The sequence below is a fragment of the Protopterus annectens genome, chromosome 17.part0 (assembly GCF_019279795.1).
Source record: "Protopterus annectens isolate FY-2018-M chromosome 17.part0, PAN1.0, whole genome shotgun sequence".
In the NCBI taxonomy this organism is placed as follows: Eukaryota; Metazoa; Chordata; order Ceratodontiformes; family Protopteridae; genus Protopterus; species Protopterus annectens.
Window position 1 is genome coordinate 15,454,980 of NC_056751.1, and position 22,671 is coordinate 15,477,650.

General features: G+C 44.6%; 1 protein-coding gene across 2 annotated transcripts in view; it reads left to right on the forward strand.

The window, feature by feature from the left end:
* Nucleotides 1-22,671, forward strand: part of INTS10 (integrator complex subunit 10) — a 1,128,594-nt gene that overhangs the window by 453,678 nt on the left and 652,245 nt on the right. For both annotated transcript variants that reach the window (XM_044059448.1, XM_044059449.1), the window contains exon 10: nucleotides 15,669-15,822. In XM_044059448.1, coding sequence (XP_043915383.1) covers nucleotides 15,669-15,822 — 154 coding nt within the window. The remainder of the gene's footprint in view (nucleotides 1-15,668; nucleotides 15,823-22,671) is intronic.

The following is a 22,671-nucleotide window of genomic DNA, read 5'->3' on the forward strand; positions in this document are numbered from 1 at the left end:
TAGTAGCTTCCTCCTTCTATTGTATAGTTTATTTATGGCTGGGGTCCACCAGACAGGACGTCTGCCTTTGGAGGATTGGGTCTTGGTTTTATTTGGGATCATATGATCCATGCATTCCTGAAGGTGTTCATAGAATGCATTTATAAAGGATTCTGCGGTCTGGGCCGTATTTTCCACAGGCCCGGGGGCTTTGAAGGATTCCACCTCGTTTTGAGGAGTGTGAAATTTGCTTTAGAGAAGTTTTTCACTGTGGTTTTCTGGGCAGGGGGTGGGGTCAGGATGTGAATATCCAGTGAGATTAGTTTATGGTCTGATCTTACCAGTGAGGGATACATAGATACATAGAGTCCCCATGTTGGTGATGATCAGGTCCAGTATGTTTTCCCCTCTTGTGGGAGTGGTAACAAGTTGTTCCATAGCATCTGAGTTTATAAATTCTAGAAACCTTTGGGCTAGGGTGTTGGAGCTAGAGTAATGCTCCCAGTCTATGTTTGGGTAGTTGAAGTCGCCCAATATAATGGTGTTTGGAGAGACCTTCATATTTTCCAGTGTTCTCAGGAAGGCCGAGTGGGGTTCCTGGGTTTGGGAGGGTGGTCTGTAGCAGGCTATAAACTGGAAGGCAGTTTTACCCACTGTTAGTTGCACATGGATAGTCTCTGATGCTTCGTGCTTTGCCACCAACCTGGAGGTGTGGGTATCTTTGATGAATATCGATACTCCCCCTCCTTTTGTGGTTCGGTCCAAGTTTTGGGGCCGAAAAGCATGGTATGAGGTATAACCTGGTAGTGCTGGGGTGCTCTCGGGAGCCCTGAACCAGGTTTCTGTTCCTGCACAGATATCGATGTTCTTCATGCTAAGGAGAGTTTCGAGTGCGTGCATCTTGAGGTTTAGACTTCTGGCGTTGAGTAGCATTACTCTTAGTTTCTTATCCCTTGTGATACCTATGGAGGTGGGTTTGTCTTTTGAGCCTTGCCTAAAAAAGGCACCATGGGGGTAGCAAGAGCCTTTGCCAATGTCCGAAAGCCCAGGGGTGACAGGTGCAAGCCGTCCCTAGCGAAGCATCGTGGCTTGTCGAGCATATTATCCCAAGCTGACAGGCATTGGATCCCCTTTGAATGACACCAGTACTTAAGCCAATTGTTGAAATTTATCATCTTGTCTTCATATTGTGGCATCATTCTTGGTGAGGGTAAGATGCTACTCAAGGTCAGGGTCATACTGGCCTGGGCTACATGCTCAGAGAGCTCCTTTATGTCTCTTTTCATGTAGTCCAGGGAGGTACGCCTCAGGTCATTCACACCAGCATGGACAATGACTGAGTCATATTTGTACTTGCCTTGGAGTGACCTGAGTGCTTGTGTTATGTGGCGGATCCTAGCCCGACAGGCTGCTCACCGTGACCCTCTCCTTGTTCAGCCTGGTGAGCGGGACGTCAGTGTGCCTGATGATAGAGTCACCTATTACAAGTGTATCAGGTGTGTTGTTTAGTCTTAAGGGCTGTGACTGTTTGGCACACTGGCTTTGTGAGATATGTGTTGCACGTGTTTTGTTTTGGGGTAGCGGCTGCGTGGGTGTCTGCTTTGGAGGTCTCTGCTGCTTCGGCAGATCTTTATTTAGAGCCTCCGAGTATGTTTTTGTGTGATTATGTGTTTGGTTTGCTGTCGTGGTAGGTCTATGTGAGACTGGAATTTTAGTGAGTGTGGTTTCCTTCTCCTCTTGACTGGTTATGCCAGTACTGAGTTGAGAGAGCTTAGCCTCCAGTTTGGCTATATGGTTGCATCTCTCACATGTGTTGGAATTTGTTGGGAGGAGGAGAGGGTTGTCTGTGTACATGAGGCAGTTGTAACATTGCCTCAAGATTCCCAGATTCACCAGCTGGACCGGAGAGGAGATTGACAACTGACCTTTGGACATGCTAGAATAATATTGGGAATTCCTTAATAATTGAAAACCAGGGCCAGTGGGGAGTGAGGGTGTAGTGCTTTTAATTTTTAGTGCTGACTTATATAATTGCTTTAGTGAGCAAGTGCCAGGTAACTTAAGTGCAATGTGTTACAGGTAACTTAAATGCAAAACGACAAACAGTAACTTTCTTTCAAGTGAAACAAGGAAATAAGTACAGTAAGCAATGCAGATATCACTAGTGATCCACAGAAGCTGAGAAGCCGATTAGGTGGAATTAGCGTTCCAGTGAAATAACAAGCAAACAAGCATATAAACAAAGCTAGATTCAGCAGGCCTGGATCTAGTCTATGCTACAGCAAACAAGGTGTACCAATTTCAGTAAGATACAGTTCAGATATTCAGGCACTATAAACCTTTAACCAGAAATTCCCAGCTCAGAAGGGCAGAGTCCAGCTTCTTCTCCCACAAGAGTGCAGACCACAAACCTTCTTAATGTAAAATAACTGGCCTGAAGCCCAAGTGCTTAAACCAGAACTAATACACTTTATGAATAACAGACACTGGGCTCTCAATCAGCAGTTCCCAACTTAGAAGGATGAAAGCTACCTGTCCTGCCACCACAGTGCATGCCACAAACCTTCCTAATGTAAAACAACTGGTCTGAAGCCCAAGTGCTTAATCCAAAAGACTTAGAATGATAGCTATGATAACCCCGTGTAAGTGAAAGCTTGCAATCCCAAACACTTAGAACAGCGATTTTTTTTCCCAGGGAAAAAAATTGCTGTTCCACAAAAAAAAAAAAAAAAAAAAAAAATACTAAAAACTTTAAAACATTACATAAAGTGGGGGGCTGTGCCCCCCACCCCCCTACTTAAATATACCAAGCCCCGAGATCACACTACAGTGAGGAAAACTGCAAAGTAACAAAGGTGGCCAAGCGATTTCTTTCCCAGGGAAAGAAATCGCTTATATGCCGTTTCGTGCTTTCAGGTTCGATCAAGACGCATTCGAAGGACTGCGTCTTCTATTATATAATAGGAACCCCTATCATGACCACATGTAGGTAGGACTGTGGTGGTCAAACAGTGCCTTAAATGGGTTATGTATCTCGGTTCCCTATTATGTGATCGAAACCTTAGGTTATCGAACATCTAAGGTTAATCACTAAATGTCGAAGTCTGAAAATTGTGAACGGCAGTTTCCACACAAGGAAACAAGTCATTTGGCTGATGTTCATCGTGTTACACTGCTGCAGTCATTACACTTGGGTTATCCTGCCATCAGGCGGTCCCGCAGTCTGCCAGAGTTCCACAGTCTTGGTCCGGCATCGGTTGCGGTCGCTTCTTCCCTGACGTCAGTGCGCCAGGGGTATATAAGATGCATCCAACGCCATTTTCTTCAGTCTTTCTTGCCGCGCGGTGCCCAAAGCAGAAGCAGTTCGCAAGTGCCGGTCGGCCGACTCCTGAGATTTTCGAAGTCGAATTTCAGATCCGAAGTCTTTCAATAAAGCTAAGTACCCCATTGGGGAAACTTTTTTCTTGCCTCAGACCGATGTCAGAAAAAGTTAATAATTGTATTTCTTGTGGGAAGCAAATACCTCATAAGGACTTCCACTCTTACTGTATTCCATGCCTAGGCCCTGATCACGACGTCACTAGTTGTCGGTTTTGTGCTAGATTTAACAAACGCACTATAAAAAAGATGTTTTGATTTTGCTTTGCACTACTTTGGCTGAAGGTTCAATTATACTATGCCGTCGGATCAACCGACGACCTCAGTACCGAAAAAACGCAAAGACAAGGATAAAGACAGGCATCTGAGGTCCAAACCTGACGACGAAACCTCTTCTAGGCCAGTCGCCGGTTCTCAGTGAGGCGCTTTCGCAGCCCCTGACACCCGCTACCTCAGAGCCACAGGCCGCTTCAGACTCCCACGTGGAGACAACTAGGCCTCTGGAAACTCAAGGTATTGGGCCTACGGAAACTAATCCCTCAGATGGGTCCAGAGCCGCTGAGCAGGCATCGGCTTCTGAGGGTGTTTTCAGACCTTCACAACTTACCATTAAAACAACAGCCAAGACAAAGGTACCATTAAAGACAAAGAAACAAGTACAGCATTCTCCTGGACAGTCCTCCATGCCTAAGAAACAGATGCTTAAAATGGCCGAAGACCTCATTACTCTAATCAGGGGTTCCCATCCCTCTCCTGAGAAAAGGCCTAGGCAGGATACAGACTATGATTCCTCTGATCAGGTTTCCATTTCCTCTGATTCCTCTTCAGACCAGGGATACTCTCTATCCCTCTATGAGGACTCTGATGCTGAAGAAATCTATCCCTTCAGCCTCTCCTCCTGAGGATTATTCTTTTGGGGAAACTTTTAGGAAGCATTTCCATTGGGAAAGTCAGGATTACTCAGAATCCATGAAAAGGCTCAGGGATTTCCTTTTATTGCCTCAGCACAGGCCGCTGGGTATTCCGCCTGTGCTAGACATTGTGGATGATGTGTTCTCTGAATCCAGCTTATCTCCTGATTCTTTGCCCCCTGATCCAGCCAAGCCAGATAGGTATTATAGAGTCCCTGACTCTCACAAGTTTCTTTACAAAAACCCTTCTGCTGATCCAGAAACTATTTTTCAGGGTCCAAAAGGGGTTAAGGCTTCCATTGTAAAAAATCCAGTACCCTCTGACAGAGATTCCAGAGCTTTGGATAGATGGGGGAAGAAAGTATACAGTTCTGCAACTTTAGCAGTAAGAGCTTTAAATTGCCAGTTTCACATGCTTAAGTACCAACAATATTTAATGGCTCAGTTAAAACAGAAAATGCTTGCAAGCTCAGAAGCTCCTGATTGTAAAGAAATGCAGGATTTATTGCATGCAGTTGAACAGGTGGGAAAACATACTCTGCAATGTGGTTTTGATTCTTTAGAGGCCTCTTGTAGAGCCACAGTTACAGGTTCTGTGATTCAAAGACATGCTTGGTTAAAAGAACAGAGTTTACCTGATCATGTTAAAGCAAAATTATTGGATGCTCCTTTACAGCATGATACCTTGTTTGGTGTTAAGGCAGAAGAGATGTTAAAAAAATGGAGGATAAAGCTAAATCTATGCAGTCAATGATTTCTTACAGGTACAGCCACCTCGGTTTAGCAGAAATTGGCCAACAAAGAATTGGTCCTTTCCAGTGTCAGACAGGCCACAGAGAGGCAGATACAGACGCCCAAGAGGCAGATCTCAACCCCAAGACTCAAACAGACAACGACAGTGGGGCACCTCAACCCCAAAAGGAGGTGAGGACAAGTCTCAACCTTACAGGAAACAGTCACAATGACTTTCCCCGTCGTACACCAAGCACGTCCCTTTTAGAAGCCCCCTTAGGGGGGAAAACTAGCACTTTTTTCTCAAAACTGGCAAACAATCACCCAAGACAAATGGGTTCTGAATATTGTGTCTCAAGGTTACAGGTTCCACTTTCATACTTTACCAAGGCTAAAAGGAATGCCAGACCTGCCACAAAATCAATGGGCAGAGGCACAAAAACAAATTTCAGCCCTCATGGACATGAGAGCTATTCAAAAAGTACCACAACAGGAACAAGGACAAGGATTTTACTCAAGACTCTTCCAGGTCCCCAGAAAGGACAAGGCCTGGAGGCCCATACTAGACCTTTCAATTCTGAATACTTACCTGGATATTCTAAAGTTCAAAATGTTGACATTACAGCAGCTTCTACCCATGCTGGGCAAGAAGGCTTGGCTTGTTACTCTGGACCTCAAAGAGGCATACCTGCATGTACCTATCAGACAAAATTGCAGAAGATACCTCGGATTCAAAGCTGGTACAATGCACTACCAATTCTCTGCACTGCCCTTTGGCTTATCTATTGCGCCCAGAGTCTTCACAAAGTGCCTGGCACCAGTAATTGCATTTTGCAGACAAAAAGGAATTCAAATATATCCATACCTGGACGACTGCCTCATTCAAGCAGAGACGAAGGACATTCTTGTACAGCATCTGGCGTTTGTACAAAGGTTGCTAATTTCTCAAGGGTACACAGTAAACGAAAAGAAGTCAAAACTAGTGCCCTCGCAACAGATTATATTCCTGGGTGCCAGCTTAAATACAACAGCCCAGTTGGCTTAGCTCACGCCAGACAAACAAGTTCAACTAACTCGATATTTTCAATTACTGGCAAAAAAGTCCCATCTCCCTGCAATAAAAATTCTGCAGGTCCTGGGATTCATGGCATCCTGCATACTACTAATACCATATGCCAGACTGCATATGAGGAAATTACAATGGTACCTAAAAAGTGTTTGGACTCAGCACTCTCACAGTTTAGAAGCAGTAATACCAATGATTCCCTGTCTACAACAGGAGTTTCGATAGTGGGCACAGGCATGTCACCTAAACCAGGGTCAGCCTTTTACCCAACCCATAGCCAGGCAAACTCTAACAACAGATGCTTCGGATTACACCTGGGGAGCACACATGGCAGGAAAATGCATTCAGGGCAAGTGGACCACAGACCAGATGCATCTTCACATCAATCAAAAAGAGATGTTGGCTGTTCAAAATGCCCTAACAGCTTTCAAGGACCTTCTGCATCCAGGACAATTATTACTAAAGACAGACAACACCACAGTAATGTGGTACATAAACAAGCAAGGGGGCACTCATTCTTATCCCCTATGCAGGCAAGCCATGACCTTTTGGAACACAGCTCTAAAGTATCAAGTTCACTTGCAAGCACAATTCCTGCCAGGAAAGAAAAATACTCTGGCAGACGATCTAAGCAGAAATATCATGGACCCTCACGAATGGAAATTGAATCCACAAATCTTCAGCATGGTAACGCAAAAATGGGGATGCCCAGACATAGATCTTTTTGCCTCCCCACTGAATTGCCAAGTACAAAAATTCTGCACAAGGACTTATCACAAACAAGCATGGAAAGTGGATGCTCTTTTGTTCAGCTGGAAAAACCTAAATGTTTATGCCTTCCCGCCACTGCCTCTCCTTTCAAAGGTACTCCTAAAAGCCAGACAAGAAAACCACAGATGATTGTGCCAGACTGGCCACGCCAGCACTGGTGCCCTATCTTAAGGAACTTGGCTCAAGGCAGACCATGGATTTTGCCTCAAATTCCACACCTTTTAACACAACAAAACAATCAGATCCTGCACGGTCAGCTCAAAACCCTAAACCTGGCTGCATGGCAGATACATTAGTCAATCAGGCAACACCTCTCTCTAAAGCTGCTATGGATGTCATTTTGGAGACCAGAAGGCCGAGCACCAGGAAAGCTTACTCAGAAAAATGGAAGAGATTCTGCGCCTGGAACCAGGCTCAAAGCCTTGACCCTCTTGTTCCAAACATTCCTCAGATTTTACAATACTTAACTGAGATGCTGGACAGAGGCCTATCCTTCTCATCAATTAAGATCCACGCCTCTGCCATTTCAGCACATTACAACATGGATCCTCCTTTATTCTCTCATCCCTTGCTAAAGCAGTACCTCAGAGGGGCTAAAAACATAAGACCGCCCCGGAGAGCACCAACACCAACTTGGGACCTCATTTTCGTTTTGGAAAAACTGACTCTACCACCTTTTGAGCCAGCCAATACAGCCGATCTAAAATATTTATCATGGAAAACAGCTCTGCTCCTGGAAGTAACTTCAGCACGAAGAGTCTCAGAGCTACAGGCATTAATGGCAGTGGAACCTTTTATAATTTTTCATCAGGACAGGGTTTCTTTAAGGACAAACCCTACCTTTATGACAAAGGTGATATCTAGTGTGGCTCTTAACCAAACCATCCATTTGCCAACTTTTTATCCAAACCCACAGAATAAAGGGGAGAAACTTCTGCATTCTTTGGACATACACAGGCAGCTATGCTTCTACTTGGACAAAACAAAAGCTTTCAGGAAAACTGAGCAACTGTTTGTAGCATATGCTGCAGGATCACAGGGCAAGGCTATCTCAAAGCAGACTATATCCAAATGGATAGGACACTGTATTCGTTACTGCTACACACAGCATGGAAAATCAGTCCCAAATACCATTAGGCCACATTCCACCAGGGCAACAGCCACTTTAACAGCCTTTCTCAGAGGAGTACCTACCAAGGAAATTTTGGAGGCTGCAACTTGGAGTTCAGTGCACACCTTTACCAAGCATTACCACCTGCCTCTTTACTCTAAATCCAGAGCAGGATTTGCCACTGCAGTTCTACAGAGCCTCATAGCCAATCCTAACTCTTTATAGACCAGCCACCCAACCTTAGCTTTGGGATTCTACCCAAGTGTAATGACTGCAACAGTGTAACACAATGAACATGGTACAGATGTTCTTCGTTCCACATTGCTGCAGTCCTTACTATTAGGGTAGTCCGCTGTCCAGTCGGCCCGAATACCAGAGTATATGGCTGACGTCGGTCAGGGCGCATTAGACTGACGTCAGTACGTCAGGGTACTAATGCGCATGACCGACGTCATATCCTTAGTCTTTTTTGCCGCATGGTCCGATGCAGAAGCAGTTTTGCGAGTGCAGGTTGGCGTTCTGAAATATTTCCGAAACCGGAGTTTCAGACCGAATCAGAGTTGGCTAAGTACCCGTTGGGGAACATTTTGTTTTTTCTTGCCTCAGTATTTAACCGGATGTCAGAAAAAGTGAATAACTGTATTTCTTGTGGGAAACAGATACCTCATAGGGATTACCATACCTTGTGTATACCTTGTTTAGGGCCTGAGCACGACGTTGTTGGATGCCGCTCTTGTGCTAGGTTTAACAAACGCACTATTAAGAGGAGGTTAGACTGTGCCAGGTTAGTGTTTGGGAAGCGTTGCAATTATAAAATGCCGCCGGATGCTCCGACGCCCGCTTCGTCAAGAAGCGCAAGGACAAAACAGCGAAGCCTAGGGTTGATGAACCGCAGTCCCGGACGCCGGTTCTTTAGAAGGCTCAGTGGAGCCAGAGGTTTTGCCAGGAGTTTCTATGGAGTCTCAGGCAGAAACTTTACTGTTACAGGATGTGCCTTCTCAGGAGGTAGGCCAGGCTGAGGGGCTTCTCAGGTAACTGTTCTTCCCTCTCTTCCCAAGGTAGTTAGAGCCTCTCCTTCTGTTGCCAAAACTTCTTTGAGAGGTAGGCCAAGTTCAGCTTCAGTGGGGGCTTCTCCTAGCATTTCGGTTCTGTACCTAAGAAACATATGCTTAAAATGGCGGAAGATTTGATTACTATGATTAGAGGTTCTATGCCCCTCCTGATAAGAGGCCTAGGGTGGAACCGAGTTTGATAGTTTTGAACAGTGTTCAGAGGCTTCTGAGTCTTCTGCGGAAGATTTGCAGGAGTATCCTCCTTATTCTGATTCTGATGTGGATGATTCCACTCCTACAGCTTCTCCTCCTGAGGATTTCTCATTTTCAGAGACTCTGCATTCCATGAGGGAGCACTTTAAATGGGAAGGCCAGGATTACTCTGATTCCAGGAAAAGGCTTAGGAATTCTTGTTTTACCCCAGCATAGGCCCTTAGCTATACCTCCTGTGTTGAATGTGGTGGAAGATGTTTTGCAGAGGCTTCCCTGAACCCTGACTCTTTGCCTCCTGCTCCTGTTAAACCTGATAGGTACTATAGGGTGCCCAAGCTCATAAGTATTTGTTTAAGAGTCCTAGGGCGGACCCAGAAACTGTTTCTCAGGGGCCTAAAGGTGTTAAGGCCTCTGTGGTTAAAAATCCTGTTCCCACTGATAAAGAGGCAAGGGCTTTGGATAGGTGGGGAAAGAAAGTGTATACTTCTTCCACTCTAGCCATGAGAGCGTTGAATTGTCAGTTTCACATGCTAAAATATCAAAATTATCTCCTTTCACAATTGAAATCTAAGGTGGATGCTTTGGCGGAAGGTATTGAGTGTAAAGAGTTGCTGGATTTGGTTCATGTGTCTGAACAAGTGGGTAAGCATTCTTTGCAATGTGGTTTTGATGCTGTACAGGCCTCCTCGAGGGTGGCTGCCACTAGTTCTGTTCTTCGCAGGCATGCCTGGTTAAGGGATCAGAATTTAGCTGAGCATGTTAAGACAAGGATTTTGGATGCTCCTTTACAGTCTGATGTGTTGTTTGGTTCGCCTGTGGAAGCAGTTTTAAAGAAAATGGAGGACAAAGCTAAGTCTATGCAAACGGTTAAAGATTTTTTGCAGGTGCAGCCACCGAAGTTTAGTAGAAATTGGCCTGCTAAGGGGTGGACATATCCTGCTTATGATTCCCAGTCTAGGGGTAGGTCTAGACGTGGTAGGGGCAGAGCTCAAGGTTCTTTTAGGCCTAGAACAGGGAGTTCACCTGCTCAGACTTCTGGTGAGGGCAGGGGTCAGTCCTTTCGTAAACAGACCCAATGACCTGCCTTTTCAGCTGCCAGTAGATTCTCGTCTGGCAGCTCCTTTGGGAGGAAGACTGTCTCTTTTCAAAGAAAATTGGGATTTAATCACTCAAGACAGCTGGGTGTTGGATATCATTCACCACGGTTACAGGTTTTATTTCCATTCATTGCCCCCTTTCAAAGGCATGCCAGACGTTCCTCCTCCACAAAGAAAAGAGGCTCACAAGCAAATTTCTCAGTTACTCCAGATGGGGGCCATTCAGCCAGTCCCTGTATCAGAAAGGGGCCTAGGATTTTATTCTCGCCTGTTCCTAGTACCAAAGAAGGGGAACACGTGGAGACCAATTTTGGATTTATCTCTCCTCAACACTTATCTGGACATTCCCAAGTTCAAGATGTTGACGTTACAACAGCTTTTACCTCTGCTGGGCAAAGATCACTGGATGGTAACTTTAGATCTCAAGGAAGCTTACCTTCATGTGCCTATAAGGCTAAGTTGCAGGAAGTATCTGCGGTTTCGAGCTGGAAATTCTCATTATCAGTTCTCTGCATTGCCCTTTGGCTTATCTACTGCCCAGAGTATTCACAAAGGTTCTGGCTCCAGTGATAGCTTACTTCAGGCTACAAGGAATTCAAATCTATCCTTACTTGGACGACTGCCTGATTCTGGCTCAAGAAAAGGAAGACCTTCTACAGCATCTGGAATATGTTATAGCAGTGCTAAGATGCCTAGGGTATTCTGTGAACGAAATAAAGTCCAGTCTAGTACCCTCTCAAGACATGTGCTTTCTGGGTGTGAGACTGAATACAGCAGCCCAGATGGCCTTTTTAACCCCGGACAAACAAAAGAGTCTATCACTTTACTTCCATCAACTATCTCATCAGTCCGTGCTGACTGCAAGGACAGTCCTTCAAGCATTAGGGTTCATGGCATCTTGTATTCTGGTGCTTCCCAATGCCAAACTGCATATGAGGAAGCTACAATGGTATCTCAAAATGTATGGACACAGCACTGCCAGGATTTGGACACTGTCATTCAAATAATACCTTGCCTTCAAAAAGAATTTTTGTGGTGGGCTCAGGAATGTCACCTAAACAAGGGACTCTCTGTGACCCGGCCAGAGGCAAGTCAGATTTTAACGACAGATGCCTCGGACATTGCTTGGGGAGCTCATCTAAATGGAAAGTGGATACAAGACAAGTGGCCTGCCAGACTACAGCATCTACATATCAACATGAAGGAGATGTTAGCAGTCCAGTTTGCATTAATGGCTTTCAAGGAGTTACTTCTTCCAGGGCAGGTGTTGATTCTAACAGACAACACAACTGTCATGTGGTACATCAACAAGCAAGGGGGAACACATTCTTATCCTCTATGCAGGCAAGCAATGATTTTATGGGAGACTGCGCTAAGCTTGCAACTAACTCTTCAGGCAAGGTTTCTGCCAGGAGCACAGAACTCCTTAGCAGATGTGTTAAGCAGACAAATCATGGATCCCCACAGTGGAAACTGGATCTTCATGTATTTCAGACATTGACAGTGTCATGGGGAACTCCAGACATAGATCTGTTCGCTTCTCCACTAAACCACCAGCTGCCAAAGTTTTGCACAAAGGGGTTTCATCGCACAGCTTGGAAAGTGGATGCTCTGTCTTTCAGTTGGAAAAACCTTCATGTGTATGCCTTTCCACCTCTGCCTCTTCTTCCAAAGGTGCTATTAAAAGTCAGACAAGACAAGCCAAGGATGATTTTGATAGCTCCAGATTGGCCTCGGCAACACTGGTACCCACTACTAAGGAGTCTGGTAAGGAAGCCTCCATGGCCTTTACCTTTGATTCCTCATCTGTTATCTCAGAAGGACGGTCATCTGCTCAATGTCAAGCTTCACTCTCTTCATCTAACAGCCTGGCATATTCTGTGTTGAAACACAGCAGGTCTCAACTTCCTCAACAAGTTTTAAATGTGATTATGGAAGCTAGAAGACCTAGTACAAGGAAAGTGTACGCAGAAAAATGGAAGAGATTTTTATTTTGGAGTACAGCAAAGAATTTGGAGGTTTCTGAGCCTAATTTGAGTGTGGCTCTTCAATATCTTACTGAGTTATTGGACAAAGGTTTGTCCTTCTCTTCCATTAAGATTCATGCTGCAGCAATTTCAGCTCACTATGATTGTGACCCACCATTGTTTTCGCATCCTTTGTTCAAGCAGTTTCTTAGAGGGGCAAAGAATATAAGACCCCCACGTAGAGCTCCTACTCCTGCTTGGGATCTCAATTTTGTGTTGGAAAAACTTACTCTACAACCTTTTGAGCCTGCGGCTACTGCTGAATTGAAATACTTGTCATGGAAGTCTGCTTTTCTGTTGGCTATTACTTCTGCAAGAAGGGTGTCTGAGTTGCAGGCCCTTATGGCAGTAGAGCCCTTTTTGATTTTTCATAAGGATAGGGTATCATTACGTACTAATCCTTCCTTTATGCCTAAGGTGGTTTCTAGTGTGGCTTTAAACCAAACTATTCATTTGCCTACTTTTTATGCAGACCCCCAAAATAAAGGGGAAAAGATTTTGCACACTTTAGATGTACACAGGCAATTGCGTTATTATTTAAGCAGGACTAAGGATTTTAGGCAGTCTCAGCAGTTGTTTGTTTCTTTTGCTTTGAGTTCGCAGGGCAAGCCTGTGTCAAAACAAACTATTTCTAGGTGGATTGGGTTTTGCATTGCATTTTGTTATTCCCATCATGGCAAGGAGATTCCAGCTGGGATTAGGCCTCATTCCACTAGGGCTACTGCCACTTCAACAGCATTTCTAAGGGGGGTGGCAACTAAGGATATTTTGGAGGCAGCTACTTGGAGTTCAGTGCATACTTTCTCTAAGCATTATCACCTTCCTATCTACTCTAAGTCTAGGGCTGGTTTTGCCACAGCTGTTTTGCAAGGCATGTTGTCAGCTCCTACTTCTTTATGATTTGCCAGCCTCCCTTACCTCTGCTTTGGGATTCTACCCAATAGTAAGGACTGCAGCAATGTGGAACGAAGAACATAGTACAGTTTTGTACCTACCATAAATGTAGATGTTCGAGGATCCACATTGCTGCAGTCCAATTTACCCTCCCTCCTTCCCCTCTGTGTTTAGGGGTGGTTGTGTAGGTGAGGTTATATGTTGATATTTTTGTATATGTTTTTGCACATATTGTACATAATTTTGGTGCAGGTATTTTGGGCCTTGTCTTTTTAGGGTCTTCTGACATCTGGGGCAAGAAAAGACTGAGGATATGACGTCGGTCATGCGCATTAGTACACTGACGTCAGTCTAATGCGCCCTGACCGACATCAGCCATATACTCTGGTATTCGGGCCGACTGGACAGCGGACTACCCTAATAGTAAGGACTGCAGCAATGTGGATCCTCGAACATCTACATTTATGGTAGGTACAAAACTGTACTTTTTGTACCTACCATAAATGTAGATGTTAGAGTGTTCACACTGCTGCAGTCCAGGTTACCCTCCCTCCATCCCCTCTGAACTAGCTGGACTTACCTTTCTATCCTATACAACCTTTGTGGTGTATTTGCTTGTAACTGAAGGTATTGTTTTTATTTTATATGTATATTTTTTATTAGCAATATGTATTGCCTACCTATTGGGGGCACCTGACATCTGGGGCAAGAAAAACTGAAGAAAATGGCATCGGATGCATATTATATACCCCTGGCGCACTGACGTCAGGGAAGAAGCGACAGCAACCGATGCCGGACCAAGACTTTGGAACTCTGGCCGACTGCGGGACCGCCTGACGGCAGGATAACCCAAGTGTAATGACTGCAGCAGTGTGAACACTCGAACATCTACATTTATGGTAGGTACAAAACTGTACTTTATGCAGATTTTGTTCTTTCTCCACTGTAGACTGATCTCTGAATTGGTATATTTAATTAGGGGGGTGTGGGGGGCAAAGCCCCTCACTTTATTACTGGTTAAAACTTTATTTTTTAGTTGGCCAACGGCATTGTTTCCCTATGTGGAAATGGGCGTTTTCGATGTTAAGGATTCGATGTTTCGTGCTTGATCTTTAGATGTTCGATAATTTAAGGTTTTGATGATGTAATATAGACCCATGTATCTCTACCCAGGAGTTGAATTTCCTCAGTAACAAATGCCCATCATCCATTTGAGCCTACAGGTTTGGCAGCGGTTTCATCTACAGAACTTTTATTTGTTGCCGTCACTTCTGGTGTCATAATATGAAAACTTCAGGTCCTTATACAGTACAACCGTATTTGTCTTTCATTAGCTAGCCCATATTTCCTTCCAGAAGTGATATCAGAATTATCCTTAATCCAGACTTTTTATCTCCTTGTTTCCTTTGTGGGGCAAAAAGTACGGGACAAAAGAGCCTTCATACCTTGGACAACCACTGCAAATTCAGGTTTTATGTTAAAAGGGTATATGAGTTAAAGAAATCAGGGCAGTTCGTCTGGTTTACTTAATATAGGCAGAGGCTTACAATGTCTAAACTGACCTTCTCCATGTTGATTGCTAACTGTTGGAAAATGCTTATGCTAAATGTCACTCTCCCACATCTGTAGCTGCTTCTTATACATTCTTCAAAAACATCTGTGTTGTGGAAATGTACATTATGGCCATTTGGTCATTCTTTCATATCTTCCCAGAGCATTATTACTTGAACTAAGATTCCAAGAGCATGGCCTCCTTTGGCATCTTGGTGCTTCAGAACTTGGCTTATTAATGTTTATTTGGTCGTCTTCCGTTTCTGACCTCCCAGGAAAGTTTTAAGAACGTTTTCTGCTTGACATTCTTCCCATATTGCCTACTTAAGGCCTCTGAAGTCTGATATAATAGATACACGATCATCATATTTAAATATTCTGCAAGGAGGCCCTCTGCGATGTCTGTAATGGTAAGTCAGATAATTTTATAATTTAATATTCTTTTGCGTTTGTCTTTTCAGGTTGCGCTTGCTCATTGCGCTGGGCATTGAAGTGGGGATTGCACAAGACTGGAACGTGTCTTGTTAGTGTGATGATGATGCAACTGTATGCAGTCAATGGAAACACACACTTCCACACGAGAAAACTAGAGAAATTTCAGAATTGTGCCATACAGTAGTGTGTATTATAAGAAGAAATCCTATCAGTTGTCATATGTAGTAAGCCTGCTAACAGATAATCTGATCTAGAAAGTGCATATTAATTTACTTTTAGGTGAAGTAGAATAACGTCACATATGGGAATGGGAAAACCGTTGTTGCATTGACTAGCTGCTTAACTAAATTAACTAGAAATGTAAATTCTCTGTTTTGCTGGCTTTTTATGTAAATGTGTAGTCACAAAGTATTAATTTTCCTCTTCATTCTTTTTATGCATTTAAATCAAGAGTTCAGATGATGAAGAAGTTTCTGGAAAGGGTCGAAATCGTCAAGTGTTGGTGAACAAGGTGGATCTTCCAAACTCCTCAGAGGTCCTGGAAAGTTTTAAACTGGCTAGAGAGAGTTGGGAGCTGTTGCACTCACAAGAAACATTAGAAAAAGGTATGACTGGCAAAATGCCCTCTTGTTTGTTTTATGGATATTAAGCAGTGTAATGTTTCAAAGTGCAACACAAAAATCCCTAAATAATGAGAGGTGATTTTTCTTTTAATTTTGATAAGGCTTCTTAATATTGCAATCAAGTCCTAAAACCAAGGGGGATATGTTTACCATACTACTTGTCTAGATATGCTTCTCATGCCACCACTGAATAAAGGAAACCTTTTACTGCTTTAGTTATAAGGTTGCATGAAGGCGTGTGGAATATATTGTTTTCTGAAAGTTTTTCGTAGACGAATGCACATATTAAAACATAAATACGAACATATTAATCATGTGTAAGGTGGTATTTTAACTATGTCCTTTTATTCACATGTTGCACTATTCATAACAGTAGGAGGTTGCTCTCTACAGCGCCGACATCTGGCCAGTATACTAAAGTCTTGCTTCAGGAGGGTACTTGTGACGTCCTGCGCTAGGGCCATAAACCGACATAGGGTATAAAAGTGACATTGGCACGTACCCTCGCCAAAATTTTTCTGCCGCAGTGAACGTTGGACTCCAGTTCACCAGTTCAGAAAGCAGATCACTAATTCAGAAGACCGCTACAAACGACCACTACAGATAATTACCCTGCGGGTTTTCATTGTTTCCTTGTGGTTTTTTGCTAATACGTACATGTCCAGTAGAAAGGGGAAGTGTGCTTGTGGGAGACTGATTCCTCACAAGGACTTGCACAATAAGTGCGTATTCTGTTTAGGCGAGGCCCACGACCATACGTCCTGCCCTATTTGCAAATCATTCATCCCAAAAACCACAGCCATTTGGCCGCACTTAAACTTTATTTAGAAAATCAGAGGCTCCCACGTCTCGCGCTCGGTATGGAGGGAGGAGCGGGCCCATCCGAAGAGCCGCCGAGGAAAAAGGCCAAGAAAACTAGGCTTGATTCCTATGCTGCACCTCAAGCGTCAGGGGAGATTTTTGAGGCTGATGAAAGCCCGGGATCTCTTCAGACCCCCGTTTCCTTACTAGGCCCAGGAACCATGATGAAAGCTGGATTGGCGGAAACCTCATGTCCGTCCACTGATGTAAATCAGCCATTAGCTCCTGATGGTGGAGGGGAACTACGACTCATTCAGTCGGAGGCCCCTGCTCTTGTTCCTCCATCCACCCAGACATCGGTTCCATCTCTTTCTCTACAGTATACTCCAGTGAAGAGAAAACAGAAAGTAAGGCACACAGAACCACAACCTGTTCAGGTTAGGAAGTTTTCTTTCAAAGCTTGTTTAAAGCATTCTGGACCCTGCAGACTCAACAGCAACCAACTGTTTCTCCTGCAGGACCCCCTTTGCTTGTGTCAGAGGAAGAGCCTTCCTCAGATGAAGATTTTGTGACCTATGAATTTCAAATTGATTCACCCAAACACTTTATTACCCCAGAGGAAGAGGATCATATTACCCCAGAGTCCCCTGGGGAAGAATTCACCTTTGGTGATTTCATCTCCCTCATGTGGGAACATTTTAACTGGTAGGCCTCAGAGGTCTCAGACAGTAAGAAAGATATTTTGACCTGCTGCAAATGGAAGAGCCATCCCCTTCAGCTAAGCCTACTTTGCTCCCTGCCTTCCAGGATGCCACCTTAGCCGCCTCTCAGACTCCAGGCTCACAACCACCAGCATCTAAACATCCTGACTATTTTTATAAGGTCCCACAGGACACCCAGTTCCTCTTTAGAAACCCACCAGCAGACCCTGCTGTTGTTGCAGTCTCTGCAGACAAGACATCTAGGCAATTGCCTTCTTCTACCCTCTATCCTACTGATAGAGTAAATTTGTGGACAGACTAGGGAAAAAGGTGTGTACCTCCTCTACTCTTGCTATAAGAGCCTTGAACTACCAAACCCACATGGCAAGGTAGGTCCTGGACACTATTGCAAAGGCTTCCACCCTACTCTCTCAGGTCCCTGAATCCAACACTAAAACTCAGCTTAACAGCCTAATGTCCACACCATCCCAAGTAACTAGGCACTCCATCAAGTGCAGTTATGATGCTGTGGAAGCTTAATCCAAATCTGCTGTTTCTGGCTCAGTGCTAAGATGCTACTCCTGGCTGAGACTTCAGCCACTGCCCTTAGATGTGCAAACAAAGCTGCTTGATGCCCCCCTGGACAATAAAGCACTGTTTGTCGAGGCCTCAGCTGAATTTCTTAAATCTCTTCAAGAGAAGGGAAAAGAACTACAAAACCTAAAACATGTACTGGTATCTCCCATTCCCAGATACCACAGAAACTATCCTCAGAAAACATCTTTTGTCAGGAGGCAATCCTCCCACACAGCTCAGCAGACAAAGGGTCGCAGGCAACCGAGGAAAATCTTTGCCCCCAGGTTTCCCTAAACCCCTTCCACTGGCCCCTTTCAGAGCCATTCTGATCTATCCAGACCACCTCCGCTGTGACTTACCATTACTAAATCAAAACACCCCCACTCTCCCTTCACCTCACCCTCTCCCTACCCTCTTGGCGGAAGATTACAACAAAAAGATGGGTACTTTCCATCATTCAGAGGAGTTACTTTATGACTTGGTGGATGTTACCCCCCCCCCCCCCCAGGGAATCCCTCAACCTCCAGCAAACCAAGTCCACCTCTTCCCCACTATCATTCAACAACTACTAGCCCAGGGCACCATAGAACAAATAACACCCACCCAAAGAAACAAAGGTTTTTACTCAATAATGTTTTTGGTACCAAGGGAAGATGGCCCATGGAGACCAATCCTGGATCTTTGTTTCCTAAACCTGTTTCTCAAGGTACCCAGCTTCAAAATGATCACCTTACCTTTGGTCCTTCCACTCATTCCCACTCAGGCCTACTTAGTGGCCTTGGATTTGAAGGATGCCTACCTCCACATTCCCATTCACCCAGACTACAGGAAATTCCACTGTTTTGCAGTAGGTTCCTGGCATTTTCATTTCTCTGCCTTGCCCTTTGGGCTCTCCACAGCCACTCGAGTGTTCACAAAGTGTCTAGCACCCTTCATTGCACACTGCAGAACACAGGGTATACAAGTATACCCATACATAGACGACCTTATGGTACTTCATAAAAACCACCAAGTCCTCCAATAGCACCTAAAGCCAGTGATCAACACCCTAACCTAACTGGGATTCACTATAAACAAAGAGAAGTCTCATCTGCAAGCCACACAAGACATACTTTTCTTGGGATGCAGTATCAAAACAGATTTAATGAAAACCGTTATCCCAGAACAAAGAATCCTGGATCTGGCCATCTACTTCAACAAACTTATCAACCTTACTTCATTGCCAGCACGGGAATTCCTAAGGATGTTCAGACACATGGCATCCCTAATACCCATGTTGCCCCTAGCAAGACTCCACATGAGAAAGATCCAGTGGATCTTGAAGAACTTATGTAGCCAATACTCCCATCCCCTGGACACTCCTCTCCCACTATTCCAGTGTCTGAAGACAGAACTCCAGTGGTGGATCTCTGCCATCCACCACAACCAGGGTATCCCACTTCATGTACCTGCCCCCCTGCTAGAACTCACCACAGACTCATCAGACCTGGGTTGGGGTGTAGTACTACAGCACAAACAGAAACAGATCACTGTACAGGGAAATGGTTCATACTAAGACTAAAGGACCACATCAGTATCAAAGAAATGAAGGCACTCCATTTGGCCCTACAAACCTTCAAACCAGACCTACTCCTAGGAACACACTCTGAGTGATCACAGACGATATGACTGTCATGTGGTACATAAACAAACAGGGAGGACAAGATTTTATCCTCTTTGCAGCTTAGCTATCCAAATCTGGACTCTGACAACGACTGTAAACATCCATCTAGTAGCAGTCTACATTCCCTCGACAGAGACTGTCATGGCAGATTCTCTAATCAGAGATTCAGCTCCCTCTCACAAATGGATGCTTCACAGAGAGGTATTCCTAGAGCTCATTCACAAGTGGGGTATTCCACAACTCTGTTTGACTCATCCCAGAACAAACAGATGCTCAAATTTTGCACAAGGACTCCACATCCACAAGCCTGGAAAATGGACACCTTCTCCTTTCATTGGGGGGGAATGTTTCTCTATGCCTTTCCACCCTGTACTCTGATTCAGAAAGTTGTCTTCAAAATGCAGAAGGACAAACTAAAAATCCTGTTGGTGACTCCCTACTGGCCAAGACAGCACTGGTTTCCCCTTCTTTACCTCCTAGCCAAGAGCAGTCACCACAGGTTACCCCACCGAATAGACTTGCTCACACAGAATTGGGGATCCCTAGACCACCCTCAAGTGAACAACTTGAAACTGACCTTATGGATGATAGGGTTCTAATCCACTTCAGACAGCTATATACAGAGGACATACTCAATGTCCTACAGGAGGCCAGGAAACCTAGCACCAGGAGAAATTATATCTGTAAATGGAAAAGATTCTCCAGGTGGTTCATAGGTTGGTACTAGGCTATTGGCCGTAGGGCCTATATAAGCCTAGCCAAAAAGGTACCCTGGCTTTCGCCACCCAAGAAAATTATTTTCCTGTGCCCCTGTCGAGCAGAGCCCCAAAAGTTATCCCCGGGGCAAATTTCCTATCTCCCATCCAATCATCAAGATTTTTCTTGAGGAGTGCTAATGAGGAGCTTTGTTTGATATAGATAGGTAGTTTGTTCCAGAGTATGGGAAGCCTCTGAGATAGGAATCTATCCCTCCAGCATGTTCTGTTTATTGTGGTGACAAGGTTTAGTTCTCTAAAGCGTGTAGCTCGGAGGGATTGGGATTTCTTTAAATGGAGCATGTCCAACAGCTCTGGGTTTGACATAGCTTTGTATGTTGGGCAGAGATCACCTCTGAGTAGGCGATATGCAACGGAGTAAAGCTGGAGTTTTTTGAGACTGTCTGCGTAGGGCATCTGTTTGAGGCTGGTAATCCTCTTTGTGAGGTATTTCTGCGGCCTTTTTAGTTGTTGTAGATGTCTTGTGAGGTACATACCAAAAGGGGGGTTGTACTGGATAATGAGTCTAATGAGTGATGAGTAGAGGGGAACAGTGACCTCTTTTTTCCTGGATGAGAAACCTTTTGTGATGAGGTGTGCCATGTAGAAGAATTTCCTGACTACTGTGGCGATGTGATTATCAAAGGAGAGACTACTGTCCACCTGTGTCCCAAGGTCTCTTATCACACTTTCGGTATTAAGTAGACTACCGCTTATGTGGTAGTTCATGGGTACAGAGCTTTTACCAAAAGGGATGACTATGCATTTTTTGGCATTGAGCTTGAGGCCATGGCTTTGACACCAGGCATCTGTCTCAGTGAGGCCCTTTTGTAGGCTGTCCACATCATTAGGAGTTTCGATTATGGCTCCTAGTTTGCAGTCATCTGCGAACTTCGTTAGCCAAAGTCCTTCAGTGTTAGCCTGTACTTCTGAGAAGTAGATACCAAACAGGAGAGGACCCAGGACTGAACCCTGTGGTACTCCAGTTGTCACTGGTCTGAATTCAGATTTGGAGTCTGCTACTTTTATAGTGTGGATTCTGTCAGTGAGCCAGTTGGCAACCCATCTTGTGACATAGGGATTTATACCTAGTTTACTGAGTTTATCTATAATTCCAGAGTGGGGAATGGTGTTGAAAGCCTTGGTGAGATCTAGATAGGCTGTGTGAACCATCTTACCCTCATCTACGGCTTTGTTGACCGCTTCAAATATCAGGTTTAGGAGACATGATCTGCCTTTTACAAACCCGAACTGGGTGGAATCCAGAGTTTGAAGATTACCAATGTCATTGTTTATAAGTTCCATGATGATACGTTCCATAGCCTTGCAGACCAGCCTCGTCAGGCTAATGTGGCAGTAGTTCCCGGGGTCCATGGTGGCTCCCACTTTGTGGAGTGGGATAACCGTCACTGTGTGCCTTTCAGTGTGCACAAAGCCTGAGGTGAGGCTATGATTGAACATGGTACTTAGGTGGGGTGCCAGTTCATTCTGTAGTTCATGTAGAACGCAGCCTGGGATGTTGTCAGGTCCCATGGATGCTGTGTTCTTGGCTTTGGAGAGAGTGTTTTTTACCTGTGCAGCTGTGATTACAGGAACTTTGCATTCTTCCGGTATAGAGATGGGCCCTTTAGGGGGTGAGAGGGGGGTAAAGTTAGCACTGAACCTATCTGCCAGGATGTTTGCAATATCAGTTGGTTCTGTTTATTTAGTCCCATTGTGCTGTAACTCAGAGCAGATCTGAGTTTTGCCATTGAGATTCTTGACATAGCTATAGAATGCTTTGTGGTTATCTATAGAATCAGTGGCGATTTTGTTTTTGTAACTAGCTTTGGAGGATTTTATGAGGGATCTCAGCTTTTTACTGAGGCTGACCAGGGAGTTCCTCCAATCATGGGATTTTACTCTTTTTTTTCCAACATTTTCTTTCTTCTGTTGTAGAGTTTGTTTATGGCAGGGGACCACCAGATTGGCTTCCTTTTTTTGGAGGATAGCATCTTGGTTCTGTTAGGGATTGTGCACGATCCATGCACTCATGTAAGTGCTTATAAATTGCATTTGTGTAGGAGTCAGCAGTCGTACCTTTATTGTCTGTCTGCATGGGTGTCGTGACGTTTGCCACTTCTGTCTTAAGAAGCGTGAAGTTGGCTTTGGATACATTTTTTACAGTGGTTTCCCTAATGGGGGGGTGGGGGCGGGATGTGGATGTCTAGGGTGATTAGCTTGTGGTTGGATCTGACCAACGAGGAATTGACTTCTGGTGTGGAACACTGGTTGCCCATGTTGATAATGACCAGGTCTAGGATATTGCTGCCCCTGGTGGGAGTGTGGATAAGTT